Source organism: Salvelinus fontinalis, chromosome 17, assembly GCF_029448725.1.
Source record: "Salvelinus fontinalis isolate EN_2023a chromosome 17, ASM2944872v1, whole genome shotgun sequence".
Lineage (NCBI taxonomy): Eukaryota > Metazoa > Chordata > Actinopteri > Salmoniformes > Salmonidae > Salvelinus > Salvelinus fontinalis.
Genome location: NC_074681.1, coordinates 11485421 through 11505443, shown reverse-complemented (window position 1 = coordinate 11505443; position 20023 = coordinate 11485421). Strand labels below are relative to the sequence as shown.

Sequence of the window (20023 nt, the reverse complement as noted above, 5' to 3'; positions counted from 1 at the left end):
TTAGCAAGACACCCCCAATAAAGGAGTGATTCTGCAGGTGGTGACCACAGACCACTTCTCAGTTCCTATGCTTCCTGGCTGATGTTTTGGTCACTTTTGAATGCTGGCGGTGCTCTCACTCTAGTGGTAGCATGAGACGGAGTCTACAACCCACACAAGTGGCTCAGGTAGTGCAGCTCATTCAGGATGGCACATCAATGCGAGCTGTGGCAAGAAGGTTTGCTGTGTCTGTCAGCGTAGTGTCCAGAGCATGGAGGCGCTACCAGGAGACAGGCCAGTACATCAGGAGACGTGGAGGAGGCCGTAGGAGGGCAACAACCCAGCAGCAGGACCGCTACCTCCGCCTTTGTGCAAGGAGGTGCACTGCCAGAGCCCTGCAAAATGACCTCCAGCAGGCCACAAATGTGCATGTGTCAGCATATGGTCTCACAAGGGCTCTGAGGATCTCATCTCGGTACCTAATGGCAGTCAGGCTACCTCTGGCGAGCACATGGAGGGCTGTGCGGACCCACAAAGAAATGCCACCCCACACCATGACTGACCCACCGCCAAACCGGTCATGCTGGAGGATGTTGCAGGCAGCAGAACGTTCTCCACGGCGTCTCCAGACTCTGTCACGTCTGTCACATGTGCTCAGTGTGAACCTGCTTTCATCTGTGAAGAGCACAGGGCGCCAGTGGCGAATTTGCCCATATTGGTGTTCTCTGGCAAATGCCAAACGTCCTGCACGGTGTTGGGCTGTAAGCACAACCCCCACCTGTGGACGTCGGGCCCTCATACCACCCTCATGGAGTCTGTTTCTGACCGTTTGAGCAGACACATGCACATTTGTGGCCTGCTGGAGGTCATTTTGCAGGGCTCTGGCAGTGCTACTCCTTGCACAAAGGCGGAGGTAGCGGTCCTGCTGCTGGGTTGTTGCCCTCCTACGGCCTCCTCCACGTCTCCTGATGTACTGGCCAGTCTCCTGGTAGCGCCTCCATGCTCTGGACACTACGCTGACAGACACAGCAAACCTTCTTGCCACAGCTCGCATTGATGTGCCATCCTGGATGAGCTGCACTACCTGAGCCACTTGTGTGGGTTGTAGACTCCGTCTCATGCTACCACTAGAGTGAGAGCACCGCCAGCATTCAAAAGTGACCAAAACATCAGCCAGGAAGCATAGGAACTGAGAAGTGGTCTGTGGTCATCACCTGCAGAATCACTCCTTTATTGAGGGTGTCTTGCTAATTGCCTATAATTTCCACCTTTTGTCTATTCCATTTGCACAACAGCATGTGCAATTTATTGTCAATCAGTGTTGCTTCCTAAGTGGACAGTTTGATTTCACAGATGTGTGATTGACTTGGAGTTACATTGTGTTGTTTAAGTGTTCCCTTTATTTTTTGAGCAGTATGACAATATGCCCTTTATTTCTACTCTATAGTACTAGATGTAAGGCACATGAACACACCAACTCACTCATAGTATTCCGCTGCTTTCCTAAGTGCAGTCATGACCTCCTCAGGGAACTCTCCGGGCTCCGCTCCACTCCAACAGATGGCCTTGCCTTTGGCATGATACACATTCCCAAAGTTATACAGCGCCCTCGCCTGCCCCACCTAACGAAGAGACAGAAGAACAGAGGTAATGTCAATTCCAAAACCGTTAAAAAAATTGTTAAAAAACGCTGAATTTAAATACCGGAAAAAAGCGCAAATGAGTTAATCTCACCTTGTCGTGCAGGTCCACGGCGATGTCTAAGTGCCTCTGACAGCAGACCAAAGCCTCATCAAATCTACCCAACACCTTTAGCGTGTTGCCTAGATTACCACTGGCTTTCGCCTCTCCCTGCTGGTCCCTGATGGTCCTGAGAATGGGATAGTAAAATGTCATCATGGGAAGGAAAAGCCCATCTACTTTAAAATTGCAAAATGCTTACGTCCAAACAGCGGAATTATGTGGCGAGGTCATGCTGATAAAGGGAACAATGACCTGGTCTTACTCCGAGAAGCTTTACTAATACGGCCCTGGTGACGGGCGTATTCTTTCCTGCCTGGTGAAGGGCGTATTCTTTCCTGCCTGGTGGCGGGCGTATTCTTTCCTGCCTGGTGGCGGGCGTATTCTTTCCTGCCTGGTGACGGGCGTATTCTTTCCTGCCTGGTGACGGGCGTATTCTTTCCTGCCTGGTGAAGGGCGTATTCTTTCCTGCCTGGTGAAGGGCGTATTCTTTCCTGCCTGGTGAAGGGCGTATTCTTTCCTGCCTGGTGAAGGGCGTATTCTTTCCTGCCTGGTGAAGGGCGTATTCTTTCCTGCCTGGTGACGGGCGTATTCTTTCCTGCCTGGTGAAGGGCGTATTCTTTCCTGCCTGGTGAAGGGCGTATTCTTTCCTGCCTGGTGAAGGGCGTATTCTTTCCTGCCTGGTGAAGGGCGTATTCTTTCCTGCCTGGTGAAGGGCGTATTCTTTTCTGCCTGGTGAAGGGCGTATTCTTTCCTGCCTGGTGAAGGGCGTATTCTTTCCTGCCTGGTGACGGGCGTATTCTTTCCTGCCTGGTGACGGGCGTATTCTTTCCTGCCTGGTGAAGGGCGTATTCTTTCCTGCCTGGTGAAGGGCGTATTCTTTCCTGCCTGGTGAAGGGCGTATTCTTTCCTGCCTGGTGACGGGCGTATTCTTTCCTGCCTGGTGATAAGGGTGTTCCTACCTGGTCAAGGTGAGGTCATGATGGTGGAACTCCAAGGCCTTGCCGTAATCATGCAGGTGGAAGTAGGCGTTGCCCAGCTGGCTATAGATGGCACTCAGCACCTGCAGGTCCTCAGTGCCAACCTGGATGGCCGCCTCGAAGAAGGACACCCCTGCGCTGTAGTCGTCCACCTTACAGAGCCGCTCCCCCTCCAGGGCCAGCTCCAGACAAGACGCCTCCATCCTACAGGGGGCAGCAGAAACGGTTTAGGTAGAAGATAGGATTAGAGGTCCACGGTGGCGTTCAGTAGGCACAGACGGGAGAAAATAGTATTTTTCAAAACAACCCAAGTTTATTGAGCCTAAACGTCCCAAAGTTGCCACAGTTCAAATCAACCAGAAACCAAAGCCACCCATTAGCCTAAATGTTCAAGTTATAGAAGCAGAAAAAACGTATGACTAGCATCCCTCTCACTCGCCATCAGACTGTGAATGTGGAGTTTGTTTGGCTACTTCCTTCATAGTCCTGAGGACAATAGCCTTGGTTTATCAGGGTTTGTTTGTTATGGTTAGGGCTGACTTCCTCTCTACGTGGTCACTACAGTACAATATGCAGCAATCTGGCAGACAGCTCCGCTGAGGACTGGGCTATTCAGTGGGCTCAATGTTTACAGAACATTCAGACAGAAGTGTATTGTCTACAGGCATGGTTCTCTGCTGTGTAGAATAGGGATTGAGCAAGACATTGGATCTGCCACGCTCAGGGTGCTGTAACATTCTGTGTGTTTCGGTCACTTTAACCCCAGACAGGGTCAGAGAGGAGCATCCACAGATGCAGGTGGATTAACAGATTAGGAGCAGATTAGTGATATTCATGCAGCCTGGCTTCAATTGTTACACAGTCTCTTTACCATCTTGTGTGTTCTCCTGCAAAAACACCCATCCCTTTGTTAGATATGAACTGTATTCATGCATGTTTTTTTACTTCAAGTTTCCCCTCTTATATCAAGTGCTCCCCACACACCCAGTGTTCTGTTTAGAAAGCTCTCACAGAATACTGACTGACATTACACCTGACCTACTAAACACATTATGCATTATGAAACTTTATAAAGGGTTATAACATTGATACTGAAGGGAAAACATCTATAGTTTTGTTTACTGTGTTTTACTGTTTACAGACTGAACAATGTTACAATGAGCTGGTGTCAGTCTTGCAGGTAAAATGACAAATGATTGTACTGTACAGTGACAGATACTGAATTTGACCTAATGTGGTTATTTTAACCACACACCAACCATACCTGGGTTTCTTTCTCCTACAACAGCACATGGTACATCTGAGTGGCATCTAAAGAGGCTTCCACTGGGTTTAAAGAGGATTCCTGTGCAACAGTCGAGAGCTAAACACAAGGGCTCAGGTAGCCTACACTCTTCAATGTCTCACAGATTATTTCACCAAAACATTGAAAAAGATCTCCATCCATTCCCACAAGTCACCAACGAACATATTTCTTTGCATGCCGCACACTACGGTTGCAATAAAGTAGGCTAACCCTAAGGATAAAAGGGGAAAATCTACTGTCAGCGTTACATGAGGTAATCTACTTGTCTCTCTCTGGCCTCATCACCTGGCTGGAATTACTACAGTGGGTCCTACAGTGATTATACAGGCCCTGTCTACAAAGCTGCTGGGCAGCATCAGAGAGCTTTGTCAGATTCAGCTGGCTAGGAGGTAAAACTGGGCAAAATGGATATAGCGATAAAAATCCCTATCGCGATCATTTGCTTGAATTGATGTAATAACCATAAATAGAACGATAGGGTTTATAACAAACATTTCCTTTAAAACTACTACTTCTAGTTCATGGTTGTAGCCATCAATTGTCCCATTAACAATCACCCATATTAGCAAACTTGTCATTTCACACTTCTCTAGTATAGGCTACTTATCCTAATGAACAATATCAACAAAATACTTGCGATAAGTGCTCAGTATGGTCGTTGTCGATCATTTTCAGTTTATCGTGCCAGCTCTAATGGGAGGTTTAAGTTATTCAATTAAAACGTACAAGGTTTGACTAGGAGTTAGGCCTACCTTCAACACTAACACTGAATCGTTTGAGAACATATGCCATAATTGTCACCTCCGCGTTAATGCTCAAATGCATTTTACAAATGGTTGACCAGGAAAATGCCTATAAATCCTATAGGCGGAGATGAACATGGTTGAACATACAACCATGGTGCCTTCTACCAAACAGATGTCCCTCCACTCCTTTCAAAAGAAGTTGAATCATCTAATTTGGAAACTAGAAATACAAAGCAAATCATCATGAATGTTTCAGAGGCTTGTTAAATATTGATTGAGAAGCCTGGAGCAGTTTTTGCTGTTTTTTCCCCAGGTCACACCTGCCGGTGCCCTTTACTTTGGGCCAGGTGCTTGGTGACACCTATGAAAGTCAGTGACCTGCCAGTCTGCCACAAACATGGGAACAGGAACCACTCAACTAGTCCGTCTATAGTCCAACCATCCCTCTGTCTCAACTCCACTTACATGGAACTTCCTCTCACAACTCCACTTAAAATGGAAGAAGAGAAATGTAGCCTACCAATTCACACCTGAAAGCTCTGGAAAACCTGATCTCATCCCACATGCAGACTTTTGAGACATTAGGATGAGATCTAGACTACATGGTCTACTGTGTCAAATCCCACAATGATCATTGTTGTTAAATTCTTGTTCCAATTCTTAAAAAAAAAAAATTCACTTCAATGAAGGGAAGTTTAAAGTACCCAATCTAGGCCGTACATGAAACAAAATATGTTGACCAACGATTGAGACAGTGACAGTATAATGCTGGGTGGGGTATGAGGAGGGTATTGCCTACCTGTATCGGACACGATAGGACTGGTCCTCATCTTGAATGCTAACCAAAGAGCCAACGGAATCCATTTAAGATCATAAGTGGGACGATCCCAGTTAATCCGAAAAATTGTGATAATGAAAAAACTAAAAGTCAAAAAACATCTGATGGACCTAGGAGTGGTCTGAACCTTCACAACAAGAATTGTTGGAAAATCCTAATATTCCCTTTTCTTGTAAGGTTGTTTGTCCTTCGACTGTTAGTCTGTCTAGAGACATGACCAGAGCCCCAGACAGAGATCCTCAGACAGAGTTGCCAGTCAGTCCACGAGGCTGCATTTCTCCTACTGTTTGAGTTTGGCTTGCCTTGTCAGTGCCACCACAGCTCTCCTCGGCAGCCTTCTGTGAAGAGAACACAAGATGCTGTGTGTGAAGCTTCATTCTGGCCACGCGACAACATGGCAACACCCACTAAACAGCGTGCACACGCAGGGCAGGACAGGAGTGGATATGTTCACCCCTCACCACACGCAAGCTGTCAATCAATGACTCAATCATCAGTGCTCAGGGTCTACTTAAGTGTGAAGATACAGCTAGCCTAGGCAAACAGACAAACAGGAGAGGATTTTTCCCAATCACCAGAGATACATGTAATATACTGTATGCAAATCATTGGTAGACAAAAGAGAACATGTATCCACCATAGCAAAGATAATTATAATTGCAAATTGATTAAACTTTTATTATTTAGCAAGCAGTAGGTAAAGTAGCCTGGCTGATGAAAGAAGTTTGAAAAAAGACCTGCACAGTTACGACTGCGTGGAAAATCCATTGTTAGTACAGTGATAAGAAAGCCTAGTAGTCGTAGATGAGGAGCGCCACCAGCGCAAGGCCAAACGCTGCCTCCTTCCCACATGATAAAGTAGGCCGCCTCTTTCCAGACGCACGTTTTAGTAGGAAGGAGTAGGCCTGATTAACAGGTCACGTTTTAGTAGGAAGGAGTAGGCCTGATTAACAGGTCACGTTTTAGTAGGAAGGAGTAGGCCTGATTAACAGGTCACGTTTTAGTAGGAAGGAGTAGGCCTGATTAACAGGTCACGTTTTAGTAGGAAGGAGTAGGCCTAATTAACAGGTCACGTTTTAGTAGGAAGGAGTAGGCCTAATTAACAGGTCACGTTTTAGTAGGAAGGAGTAGGCCTAATTAACAGGTCACGTTTTAGTAGGAAGGAGTAGGCCTAATTAACAGGTCACGTTTTAGTAGGAAGGAGTAGGCCTAATTAACAGGTCACGTTTTAGTAGGAAGGAGTAGGCCTAATTAACAGGTCACGTTTTAGTAGGACTGATTAACAGGTTATTCCTGAAACCAAATTACACTACCAGCTAAGTGTCAAGAGCACAATTATTACAAATATAAAAAACAGTAAGCGGTATTCAAATGTATGCTGCAGGTGCATATTAATATTCATTGGGGGATAATAGAAAGAGGCATATTCTGATGGCAGGTAGTATCGCAACGCCTGTAACTAAATGACATTCACAAAGATTATTCAAAGACTTGGTTGTTGTGAATCATCACTTTTCTAATCCAGGAGTAATCTACTTTCAACCTGGGGATGGTTCACCACAGACCTCTTTGTCGAGCTGCTTGTTGCGTTGTGAATACAGCATGATACCATACCCTTTGTTGGTATAATTGATCTCTTTCAGGCAGAGAGTACACCTGGCATAGCCCTTTTTATCCACTGTATTGAAAAAGTGAGAAAGAGGGAAAGTGTGTGGTGTTCCTTTCAACTCTAGTGGCTTCCAGCTTCACCCTTGTATATAGTCTTAACATTCTGTATACTCCTTGTCCTAAGGGTAAAAAATGACCCGCATTCACTAAACCCCTAAAATAAAGCAGCTTAATTGAATTTTAAACCCAAAATATATTTTGCATTTAGAAACAACCTGTCATTCATCAAACTTTGAATATCTTGGTTTTCCCTCTTCACAATGCAGAAAGACTGCATTTAATCAGTGGACAACCCTAGTTTTTATTACAACACACATGTCAATTGTTTTCTTTACTAAAGTAGAGGTTTATTATTACTAAAGGTACTGCATAGGTGTAAAAAAAAAAAATTGTTTTGCAAGAGATAGCACTTGTATAGCCTAAGAAAGTAGCAGAAATGTGCAGAGTAGTTTTGAATGCATTGTATTGAAGGGAAACAACCATTTTTTGGCAACATAATGATATATTCTTATATACTGTACAATGAGGAATTCAACTACAAAATACTAGTCTCCTCCCATTTTTTAAAACCATAGCCCCCACCCACAAGGTGTATAAACAAATAAGATGGACACAAAACAAAAATGTGAAAAACAAATCAATCAACTCTAATTAGAGTTGCAAGTGTGTGTGCACGGACTTTGCAGATCTCACATTTACATTTTCAGCACATAGTATGTTTTCCAGTCCTTCTTTGGGAGGCAGAATTGGCATCTCCTCCTCTTGCCTGCCCCAGCTGCAGCCTCAGATGGATCAGGGCAAGATTCAGCCCCCTGAACAGCTTTCACATGTGCTGCAGAGGCTGCTGTGCGAAGGAGGCGCTCCCTTCTTTGAATGTGTGCCTTTCCCAGCTGCTCCAGGAACACCCTCCGCTTGTTCCGCTTATCAGGCATCCAGGTAGGGTTGATCTTGTTCCATATCACGAAGACATTGTATGAGGACACTTCAATGATGTTATGGAAGATGACCAGGGGCCAGTCATCCTCCTGCAGCTGTAAGTTTCAATCACCTTGTCCAAGTTGAACACGCCTCCTTTGTTGTGGTTGTAGTCCAGGATGATGGCTGGCTTCCTGTCCTCACGATCACTGATCTCAGCTGTTTTGTGCAGTGTGCTCAGGAGGACCACACTCTTGTTCCTCTTTGGGAGGTAAGAAACTAGAGTGGTGGTGGGGGTGAAGGCAAACTTTGATGAGAAGGCCTCCTCCCCCTTGTTGCGAGGAGTGCAAGGGGGAGCTCAGGCTTGTTCTTTCTAACTGTGCCAGCCATGGTGATCTTCCTCTTCAGGAGCTGCTGGCTGAGTTCAATCAGTAGCACACAATCTCAATTTCTCATAACTGCCGGGCCAAAAATTTGTTGTACGCTTTGTACCCTGGTGGTGTACAGCTTTCATGGAAATATGAACAAAGGTGATGTTTCACTTTTTCTAAATGTTGAGGTCACTCTAGGAAGTCATCCAATTTCAAGTTGAAAAAATATAATTTAGGCGGTTCTCTGCTGTTAAACATTGTGTCGGGTAATTTTTTACCCTTAACTTATCTAGGATAGGGGGCAGCATTTTCACTTTTGGATAAATAGCGTGCCCAATTTCAACATCCTTCTACTCATCCCCAGAATATAAGATGTGCATATTATTAGTGGATTTGGATAGAAAACACTCAGAAATTTCTAAAACTGTTTGAATCATGTCTGTGAGTATAACAGAACCTATGTAGCAGGCAAAACCCGATGACTAACCATTCAGATTTTTTTTTTTTTAAGTCACTGTCTGTTCAATGATTTTTCATTGGGATACTAGATTTCTAATCAACCTGTTTGCAGTTCCTACCGCTTCCACTGGATGTCACCAGTCTTTGGAAATAGGTTGAGGTTATTCCTTTGTGCAATGAAGAACTACGGCCATCTGGAATCAGTGTAACATGTGTACTGTTTGAGAGTTGCGCAAGACTAGAAAAGTAGTCTGTTGTCCTCCTGTATTGAAAACAGATAGACCCGTCTTCAATTTGATCGATTATTAACGTTTAAAAATACCTAAAGTTGTATTACAAAAGTAGTTTAAAATGTTTAGGCAAAGTTTAGAGGTAATGTTTTTGATATTTTGTAGTGACGTTGCGCAAATTGGAAGCTGTTTTTTTCTGGATCAAACGCGCCAAATGAATGGACAATTTGGATATATATGGACGGAATTAATCGAACAAAAAGACCATTTGTGATGTTTATGGGACATATTGGAGTGCCAACAAAAGAAGCTCGTCAAAGGTTTATATTTTATTTCTGTGTTTTGTGTTGCGCCTGCAGGGTTGAAATATGCTACACTCTCTTTGTTTACTGTTGTGCTATCATCAGATAATAGCATCTTATGCTTTTGCCGAACAGCCTTTTTGAAATCTGACATGTTGGCTAGATACACAACGAGTGTAGCTTTAATTTGGTATCTTACATGGAGTGATTTAATGAAAGTTTGATTTTATATCATTTTTTTTTTAATTTGGCGCTCCACATTTTCCCTGGCTATTGGCCAAGTGGGACGCAAGCGTCCCACATATCCCAGAGAGGTTAAGACAACACAAGGGTTAAGCCAGCTCCAGCTACACTTGAGCCCTGAATCCACTTGTTTAACTTCTCTAGATAGGTGGGACGATAGCGTCCCACTTGGCCAAAATCCTGAAAAAATGTAGCGCGCCAAATTCAAATATATTACTATAAAAATCTATCTTTCATGAAAGCACACATGAAAGACACCAAATTAAAGCTACACATGTTGTGAATCCAGCCAACATGTCTGATTTCAAAAAGGATTTATGAGGAAAGCACACCAAACAATTATGTTAGCTCAGTACATAGCCACAGAAAAACACAGCCATTTTCCCAGCAAAAGATAGTAGTAACAAAAACCAGAAAGAGATCAAATTAATCACTAACCTTTGAACATCTTCATCAGATGACACTCATAGGACATCATGTTACACAATACATTTGTTTTGTTCGATAATGTGCATATTTATATCCACAAATCTCGGTTTACATTGGCGCCATGTTCAGAAATGCCTCCAAAATATCCGGAGTAATTACAGAGAGCCACGTCAAATAACAGAAATACTCATCATAAACTTTGATGAAAGATACATGTTTTACATATAATTAAAGATACACTTGTTCTTAATGCAACCGCTGTCAGATTTAAAAAAAACTTTACGTAAAAAGCACACCATGCAATAATCTGAGACAGCGCTCAGATTTAACAACATTTCTCCTCCATTTTGGAGTAAACAGAAATACAAAATTACATCATAAATACTCCCTTACTTTTGATTATCTTCATCAGAACGCAGTGCCAGGAATCATAGTTCCACAATAAATAGTTGTTTTGTTCGATAATGTCCATTACTTATGTCCAATTAGCTAATTTTGCTAGCATGTGTAGTACACGTGTCCAAACGCTCGCGCAGATGCAGGCAAACATCGGACGAAAACTTCAAAAAATTATATTCCAGGTCAAATAAACTGGTCAAACTTAGTAGAGAATCAATCTTCAGGATGTTGTTATCATTTATATCCAATAACGTTCCAACCGAACCATTCTTTCATGTCTGTATAAGTAATGGAACGCAAGGCGACAACATGAGGAAAGCGCGTGACCAAGAACTGGCAATCTGCCAGACCACTGACTCATTCCCCTCCCATCCGGTCCCACAACACAGCATAAGCTTTATTCCACGTTCTACTGACTGTTGACATCTAGTGGAAGGCGTATGAAGTGCAAACAGATCCATATATTACTGGGAATTGAATAGGTGATGACTAACAACGACCACTCAGAATTTTCACTTCCTTTTTAGATTTTTTCTCAGGTTTTTGCCTGCCATATGAGTTCTGTTTTACTCACAGACATCATTCAAACAGTTTTAGAAACTTCAGAGTTTTCTATCCAATAGTAATAATAATATGCATATATTAGCATCTGGGACATAGTAGGAGGCAGTTCACTATGGGCACGCAATTCATCCAAAAGTGAAAATGCTGCCCCCTATATCAAAGAAGTTACCAAACAACGCCACGTTTTCACCTAATTCTCTCATTCTGAAAATTAACCACATACTGTAGAGGGAAAACATTACTTCACAGATACTCTAGTTAGATTGCCAGGATCCAGTAAGCAACTAATGCGCTATAACTTGAGGAACAGCAAGGAGTCGTACACCAGTTAATACTATAGCGAATGGTTAGATTACTAACGTTAGCTCATCTGATGTTGTAACATTAGCTAGCTAACATTAGCTGTCTGACCTCATTAGCCAGCTAATTTTCACACCATAAAAACTCAATTATTTGATCAGTTAAGTTGGATATTGTCGCACAACATTTCTCTGGCCAGCTAACGGAGAATTCGACACCCAACTACTGTAGCAAGATACTTAACAATACTTGTGGTGGAACACTTTCTCCCTCACCTCAAACTTTCCAAATGCCAGTTGTTTTTCGGTTACAGCTCATGAAGTACGCTTCATCAACTTCTCACCCCGTCTCCGTGGTCAGGCTTCTCACCTACCTCTTCGTTATCGTTCAGGGGATGCGCTGCTGTAGCTGGTAAACTTTCATTCCACTCTCTTTCAGCACGCGCTGATGCTACAACTAGCACATTGGTGTCTCTTCTCTCTTCAGTTGAGTGCTGTGTTTTGTTATGTGACCGATTGGCTGAGCCTTGGATACAGACAGTATTGCTCCAAACACGCATCACTCGGTCGCATACAGCCAGTAGTGATCCAAAGCCCTCCCCCTCACTTTTCTCATTGGATCTACACGAGTCACCTTTTTTGGATTCAAAATGGCGAATTTCGCCGAAAGATGATTGTATTAGAGGTCGACCGATAAATCGGCATGGCCGATTAATTTGAGCCGATTTCAAGTTTCATAACAATCTGTATTTTTGGACGCCGATTATGGCCTTTTACATTGCAATCCACGAGGAGACTGCGTAGCAGGCTGACCACCTATTACGTGAGTGCAGCAAGGAGCCAAGGTAAGTTGCTAGCTAGCATTAAACTTATCTTATATAAAAACTATCTTAACATAATCACTAGTTAACTACACATGGTTGATGATATTACTAGTTTAACTAGCTTGTCCTGCATTGCATATAATCAATGCGGTGCCTGTTAAATTATCATCAATTCACAGCCTACTTCGCCAAACTGGTGATGATTTAACAAAAGCGCATTCGCGTCAGGGTATATGCAGCAGTTTGGGCCACCTGGCTCGATGCACTGTGTGAAGACAATTTCTTTCTAACAAAGACCATAATTAATTTGCCAGAATTTTACAAAATTATGACATAACATTGAAGGTTGTGCAATGTAACAGCATTATTTAGACTTAGGGGTTGCCATCCGTTCGATAAAATACGGAACGGTTCCGTATTTCACTGAAAGAATAAACATTTTGTTTTCAAAATGATCGTTTCCGGATTTGACCATATAAACGACCAAAGGCTCGTATTTCTGTGTGTTTATTATATTATAATTAAGTCTATGATTTGATAGAGCAGTCTGACTGAGCGGTGGTAGGCAGCAGCAGGCTCGTAAGCATTCATTCAAACAGCACTTTACTGCGTTTACCAGCAGCACTTTGCAATGCTTGAAGCACAGTGCTGTTTATGACTTGAAGCCTATCAACTCCCGAGATTAGACTGGCAATACTATAGTGCCTATAAGAACATCCAATAGTCAAAGGTATATGAAATACAAATGGTAGAGAGAGAAATAGTCCTATAATAACTACAACCTAAAACTTCTTAACTGGGAATATTGAAGACTCATGTTAAAAGGAACCACCAGCTTTCATGTGTTCTCATGTTCTGAGCAAGGAACTTAAATGTTAGCTTTTTTACATGGCACATATTGCACTTTTACTTTCTTCCTAAACACTGTGTTTTTGCATTATTTAAACCAAATTGAACATGTTTCATTATTTATTTGAGACTAAATTGATTTTATTTATTTATTATGTTAAGTTAAAATAGAATCTGAGCCACCTCTAACAGTAATAGATCCAATGGGACATTTCACTGCAGTTACAACATGATGACGTCACAAAGTGTGTTTGAGAGCTCACTTTGTGGATGACCTAAATGCTGGGCCCGGCTAGCAGCCGTCCATCCAAGCCAATGAGCAAAATTGTAACCAAAACACTGGTTATCACTAGGCCATCTGCTCTGCTGTTTAGCTGCCATGTAAGTCTGTGTGAAGTCTTTAACAAAATATAGTTTTGGCAAGTCGGTTAACCTCTTGACGATAGGGGTCAGATTATTTTTTTTGTTTTTAAAATAACGTTCAAGGTAAACAGACTATTTCTCAGGTCCAGATCGTAGAATATGCATATAATTTACAGATTAGGATAGAAAACACTCCAAAGTTTCCAAAACTGTCAAAATATTGTCTGTGCGTATAACAAAACTGATTCTGCAGGCGAAAACCTGAGAAAATCTAACCCGGGAAGTGATTTTATCTGTGTTTCCTGGCCCGTCTTTCTTCCATTTAAAAGGGGTATCAACCAGATTCCTTTTCCAATGGCTTCCTCAGGCTGTGACCAGGCTTTAGACAGTTTCAGGCTTTTATTTTGAAAAATTAGCGAGATTTTTCAAAACTAGTCAGGTGTCCTCTGAATAGTTCCTGCGCGAGAGGGGTAGCTCTCCATTTTCTTTCTCTCTTTTATTGAATAGGTTATGGTCCGGTTGAAATATTATCAATTATGTTTGTTAAAAACAACCTGAGGATTGATTATAAAAAAACATTTGGCATGTTTCTACGAACATTACGGATACTTTTTGGAATTTTCGTCGAACGGAACTAGGCTTTGGTTTTCTGAACATAACGCGCAACCCAAATGGCATTTCTTTGTTATAAAAGTAATATTTATCGAACAAAAATAACATTTGTTGTGTAACTGGGAGTCTCGTGAGTGCAAACATCCGAAGATAATCAAAGGTAAGCGATTAATTTTATTGCTTTTCTGACTTTCTTGACCATGCTAATTTGGGGCTAGCTGTTGTAGCATTGATTGATACACTCACAAAAGCTTGGATTGCTTTCGCTGCAAGGCATATTTTCAAAATCTGACACGATAGGTGGATTAACAACAAGCTAAGCTGTGTTTTGGTATATTTCACTTGTGATTGCATGATTATAAATATTGTTAGTAATATTTTGCGCCCTGCAATTCAGCGGTTGCTTATGAAAATGATCCCGCTAAAGGGATCCGTAGCGCAGAGAAGTTAAGAGATCTACTTCGTGCATGACAACAAAAAAATCCAACAATTGTTTACAAACAGATTATTTCACTGTATCACAATTCCAGTGGGTCAGAAGTTTACATACACTAAGTTGACTGTGCCTTTAAACAGCTTGGAAAATTCCAGAAAATGATGTCATGGCTTTAGAAGCTTCTGATAGGATAATTGACATAATTTCAGTCAATTGGAGATTTACCTGTGGATGTATTTCAAAGGCTACCTTCAAACTCAGTGCCTCTTTGCTTGACATCATGGGAAAATCAAAAGAAATCAGTCAAGACATCAGAAAAAAAATTGTAGACCTTCACAAGTCTGGTTCATCCTTGGGAACAATTTCCAAATGCCTGAAGGTACCACGTTCATTTGTACATACAATAGTACGCAAGTATAAACACCATGGGACCACATACCCGTCATACCACTCAGGAAGGACTCGCGTTCCTAGAGATGAACGTACTTTGGTGCGAAAAGTGCAAATCAGAACAGCAAAGGACCTTGTGAAGATGCTGGAGAAAACCGGTACAAAAGTATCTATATCCACAGTAAAACAAGTCCTATATCGACATAACCTGAAAGGCCGCTCAGCAAGGAAGAAGCCACTGCTCCAAAACCGCCATAAAAAAGCCAGACTATGGTTTGCAACTGCACATGGGGACAAAGATTGTACTTTTTAGAGAAATGTCCTCTCGTCTGATGAAAAAAAAAAACAGAACTATTTGGCCATAATGACCATCGTTGTGTTTGGAGGAAAAAGGGGGACGCTTGCAAGCTAAGGAACACCATCCCAACCGTGAAGCACAGGGGTGGCAGCATCATGTTGTGGGGGTGCTTTGCTGCAGGAGGGACTGGTGCACTTCACAAAATATATGGCACCATGAGGAAGTAAAATTATGTGGATATATTGAAGCAACATCTCAGGACATCAGTCAGGAAGTTAAAGCTTGGTTGCAAATGGGTCTTCCAAATGGACAATGACTCCAAGCATCCTTCAAAGTTGTGGCAAAATGGCTTAAGGACAACAAAGTCAAGGTATTGGAGTCACCATCACAAAGCCTTGACCTCAATCCCATAGAAAATGTGTGGGCAGAACTGAAAAAGCATGTGCGAGCAAGGAGGCATACAAACCTGACTCCGTTACACCAGTTACACAATTTAAAGGCAATGCTACCAAATACTAATTGAGTGTATGTAAACTTCTGACCAATAAATCATTCTCTCTACTATTATTCTGACATTTCACATTCTTAAAATAAAGTGGTGATCCTAATTGACCTAAAACAGGGAATTTTTACTAGGATTAAATGTCAGGAATTGTGAGTTTAAATGTATTTGGCTAAGGTGTATGTAAACTTCCGACTTCAACTGTACCTTGTCGCAAACATCCGCCCAAAACTCATCACTGATAGACAGAGATCCTTTTCCCAGATTCTTTTCACTGACGTAAAGGAGGAGCCTACATTCTCAGAAAGGAGTCTGCTCCTATTTGGCTAAGGTGTATGTAAACTGCCGACTTCAACTGTATGTGTCTGGGCCGGTGACAAGGCTGTCTGTCTGCGACTATGACGTAGTGGTTAATAGGACAAGTGATATAGGACTACAGTGCAGCTGTGGCAACAAAAGCAGTCATTTGAAAGAACAGCTTGACAGGAGGCTGGCTCCCACATCACACACACAGAACTGTTATCATTAGCTCATCTTTAATGTACTCACAGGGTGGTCTATTCACTCTGTGTTTACAGCCTCTCATTAACCTGTCCACAGCCTCTCATTAACCAAGCAAACCCGGAAACACCAAAGCATAATAATGCATGAGAGCAGTAATGCAGCCAGAAAATCACCATCAAAACAGAGGGGACAGATCTAGAAAGAGGCACCCCTCACCTGAAATGATTCAGTGTGGAGATTGGCGAGCAAACAGGATTGGGACTCTGAGAAGCCCGAAGATTTTAAGATACACGTGATATAGATTTCTATCAATAGTTGAATGTCCTTCTACTGGTTTTTTTCACATTTTGTTGCCTAGTTCCCTTATTCATTTCCCAGAAGAGATTAAGTCATACCATGATTTCCCAGAAACATACACTGGACAATTTAACACAGCAATTTCACAGTACCAAACTAACTAAATTAGTAAACTGTAGATATTGTGCACACACGAGATATGGCTATAGGCCTATAACATACTGTCTTTGATTTAACAAATTATATTTATTTTGACGAATACAGCTAAGGCGTTCCCCAAATAGTGAACTGAGAGATTTGATCAGCAAATCAACTGAGAAAACTAACTAGGTAGCCAACAAGCCAGTTCTAACAAATGTGCAAGCTACAACAACCCTATAGCTATTTATTTAGCTTATAGCTAGAGGGCTATGCTATGGGTACACAACCAGAGAACCTTTATAACCTGTAACCGTAGCTAACGTTAGCTCAGCTGGCTAACGTCAGCTAGTCCACTTACGTTAGGCAGTCCAGTTCGAACAATGCATTTTATTCCCCGTTTCGATACTTCGACTCGGACGGTAAATACAATTTCAGTTTTATTCTACAACTTCATAATAAAACGTTATATTTATTGCCATATGTGCTTATAAATTCGCCACTTTCCTAACATAACTAGCAATAAACTTTTGGAAAACTTCAATGAGTCGACTCTGTTTTGTTAGTCCAGTAGCCAATCAGCGGAACAGGTTCAAAGATAGCCACGCCCATAATATCCGTCTGTGGACCAATGAGATTTCAATAATGAATTTCAACTATAGGATGAGTGAGTAAATCACGTTATCCTCATGCAGCTTCAAGGTGTCAAGTGTGTCTGCAAAATATGCAATAATCAGAAGAATAAAACAAAGAGTCATTCTCGACAATAATGGCATTTACTAATGCAAACATCTCAGTTTGGGGGGGTTGAAAACTAGTAAGTAAACTAAGTAAACTGACTGCCTGAAAAAGTAGGAGCCTGTCTACTTGCACTGCCACTGTTGCAGAACGTTAGGCAGTAGCTAGCTGTTAATAAAATGTAGATAGCTGCTAGCAAACTGACAGGATAAGTTAGTATTGTTAGCATAAATTGAGAAGTTGGCCAAAACACACAGGTGCTTTCAAAAGCTCGGCGTTTGTCAGCAGCAGGGAAGGAAGAGAGTGAAGTGAGCTCGCTGCTCCCCCATATTTTTTGAGAAGGTTTCAGGAGTTTACTGAAGCGATCTAACTCCTCCCCTCGCACGTCAAGTTCAGACGTGATACAATGTACATTATTGATGAAGCCACATACATTCGACTGCTTTAGATCTTGAAACAATGTTGCAGACGTAACTGGTTAGTTATGTCAGAACTTGAAGATCCCATAAGAAACATTGCTGTGTAGCATATAACACATTCTAAATAGATGAGATTGGGGCCAGGTCAGGAGAGTTTCATTGGGTACAACAGGTATATGCTGATAACTTGCCAGCAAGTCTTGGGGTTGATTGTTTTGAGAGGTTGCACAGACTTCTCAGCAGGATAGAGATTTGTTTTATTTAATTTAACCTTTATTTTATCAGTTTAGTTATCCTAATATAATTGCACTTATACCGACTGCATACAGCTTAGTCTGTCATGCTTTTGAACTTCTAACACTGGATCTTCAAATGCTCGTTATGCTGAAGAGCAAGTTTATCAAGTCTCTCACACCACTTATACACACACATCACTCATACACACACCTACATGCTGTAGGCGAGGCCACACACACACACACAGAGTGCTTGACTTGGATTGAAATAGGTGCTGGTGCTCATTTTGTGTGACGGTACTGTTTATATGTAGGTGCAGGAACTACTGACTGCTATAGTTTAAGCCAATATTCTGTAAGAGGTGCAGGAACTCAAGCAGTAGAACATTTGAGGTGCCGGTACTCAGCTCCGGTGAGCTCCTGCCCCTGTCAAGCACTGCTCACACACAAACCTACCATTATACTCACATCACTCACGCCCACACATCGCAAAAATTGCTGCATTGTTAGTTAGGGCTTGTAAGTAAGCATTTCACTGTAAGTGACAAATAAAATTAGATTTTGATTTGAAGTCCACTACCTGCTCCCTAACTTCTCCAAGGTGCCCCCAAGGTGAAAATCTCAAAGAGTACCAGCGGTCCGGTGAGACCCTTCAGCCAGTCACCCATCTTCTCCAGGCCCCGAATCTTCTCCAGGCCCGAGTCCTCACTGGGTAGGTCCTCTGCTTAGAAGGTGATCAACATTGGGATGGAGGACTCCATTCAGCCCTCACAGAGGCTCTACAACAGAGTGATGGAGGACTCTATTCAGCTCTCACAGAGGCACTACAACAGAGTGAATGAGGACTCTATTCAGCCCTCATAGAGGCTCTACGTGTTCAGAGACCAGAACAAACAGACAGACCATCTCAGGACTGGTGCATCATTTACAGGTGGGTTCAGAGGGCCAGTAGCCTGTAAACCACTCTACAAATGAGTCACACATCCTTCATGCATAACATATCTCTCTCATATCTCTCTTTGAGGCTAAATATGATAAACTGCTGACTATGCAGAAAACTTCATTGATCAGATGAGACTCTACAATGGACTCTACAATGGCCTGGTCTTTCTGTTAAATGGACTTAAATAACCTTCATACTATTGTCACTTTTTTAACAATCTCAAAAAGTCTCAATGGAAATGTTGTACAACTTGTAAACATTTCTTTCAACAGACACAAGCGCTGTCTAATCTTACCCTGGAGTTTGACTGTGGTGACCAAGAAGACCCCCCCAACACCCTATCTCCATCAGGCAAGATGCTGTCTCTGACATCTGATATGACAGGTTCTCGCTCTGTTACAAATTACCTGGCCAAGAGCCACCTGTTTCCTTAGTGACAAATGGGGTCGGATGACATATGATTCTGGTTACACGCACAGTCACAACCCAAGAGGGAGGATTCACCCCCCCCAAAAAAAGAGTGAGGATTCAAGGACAAAGTAGAGAAAAATTATAACAAATGTATTACACAACAAGTTTACATGAAATGATGCAACTTGAGGAATGAAATGAGTAATTTCTCATTATATTACATTTTTTCACATTAAATCATCATCAATTACAAATAAGATCATTTCCATTTTCAATGATGTAGGATGTAGGCCATAACATAAACTGGATTTGCACCATCTCAGTTTGTGTTTGCAGGACAATTCACTGAGGAGCCAAACCAACAAAACCACTCTAAACAGCCCAACGCTTCTCCGACCCACACTGACCAACCGAGTCCTAGTGAAGGGGAAAGGATGGCCAGGGAGTTGAGGGATATAGTCAGTCGGTTTATGCAGAAGGTAACCTGTAAAACAAACTAAAGCTTTATTGTGGTGCATTACTACACTTAATTTAAATATACTGAATTGAAAATGAATTGAAAATGTGTTGAAGGGGCCTCCCGGGTTGCGCAGTG

The 20023-nt window shown here is 42.2% G+C and overlaps 1 protein-coding gene across 2 annotated transcripts in view; it reads right to left on the bottom strand.

Moving 5' to 3' along the window:
• The window catches only part of LOC129813690 (G-protein-signaling modulator 2-like), a 31458-nt gene extending 14224 nt beyond the window's left edge, over positions 1 to 17234 (bottom strand). Inside the window, exons 1-5 of one of the 2 annotated variants that reach the window (XM_055866107.1) lie at positions 17043 to 17234; positions 5551 to 5927; positions 2682 to 2903; positions 1714 to 1849; positions 1462 to 1601 (exon numbers count right to left, since the gene is read on the bottom strand). In XM_055866107.1, coding sequence (XP_055722082.1) covers positions 1462 to 1601; positions 1714 to 1849; positions 2682 to 2903; positions 5551 to 5615 — 563 coding nt within the window. In that variant the 5' untranslated portion in view covers positions 5616 to 5927; positions 17043 to 17234. The remainder of the gene's footprint in view (positions 1 to 1461; positions 1602 to 1713; positions 1850 to 2681; positions 2904 to 5550; positions 5928 to 17042) is intronic. The other variant, XM_055866108.1, reaches the window with a different exon arrangement.
• Between the last annotated feature and the right edge of the window lie 2789 nt (positions 17235 to 20023).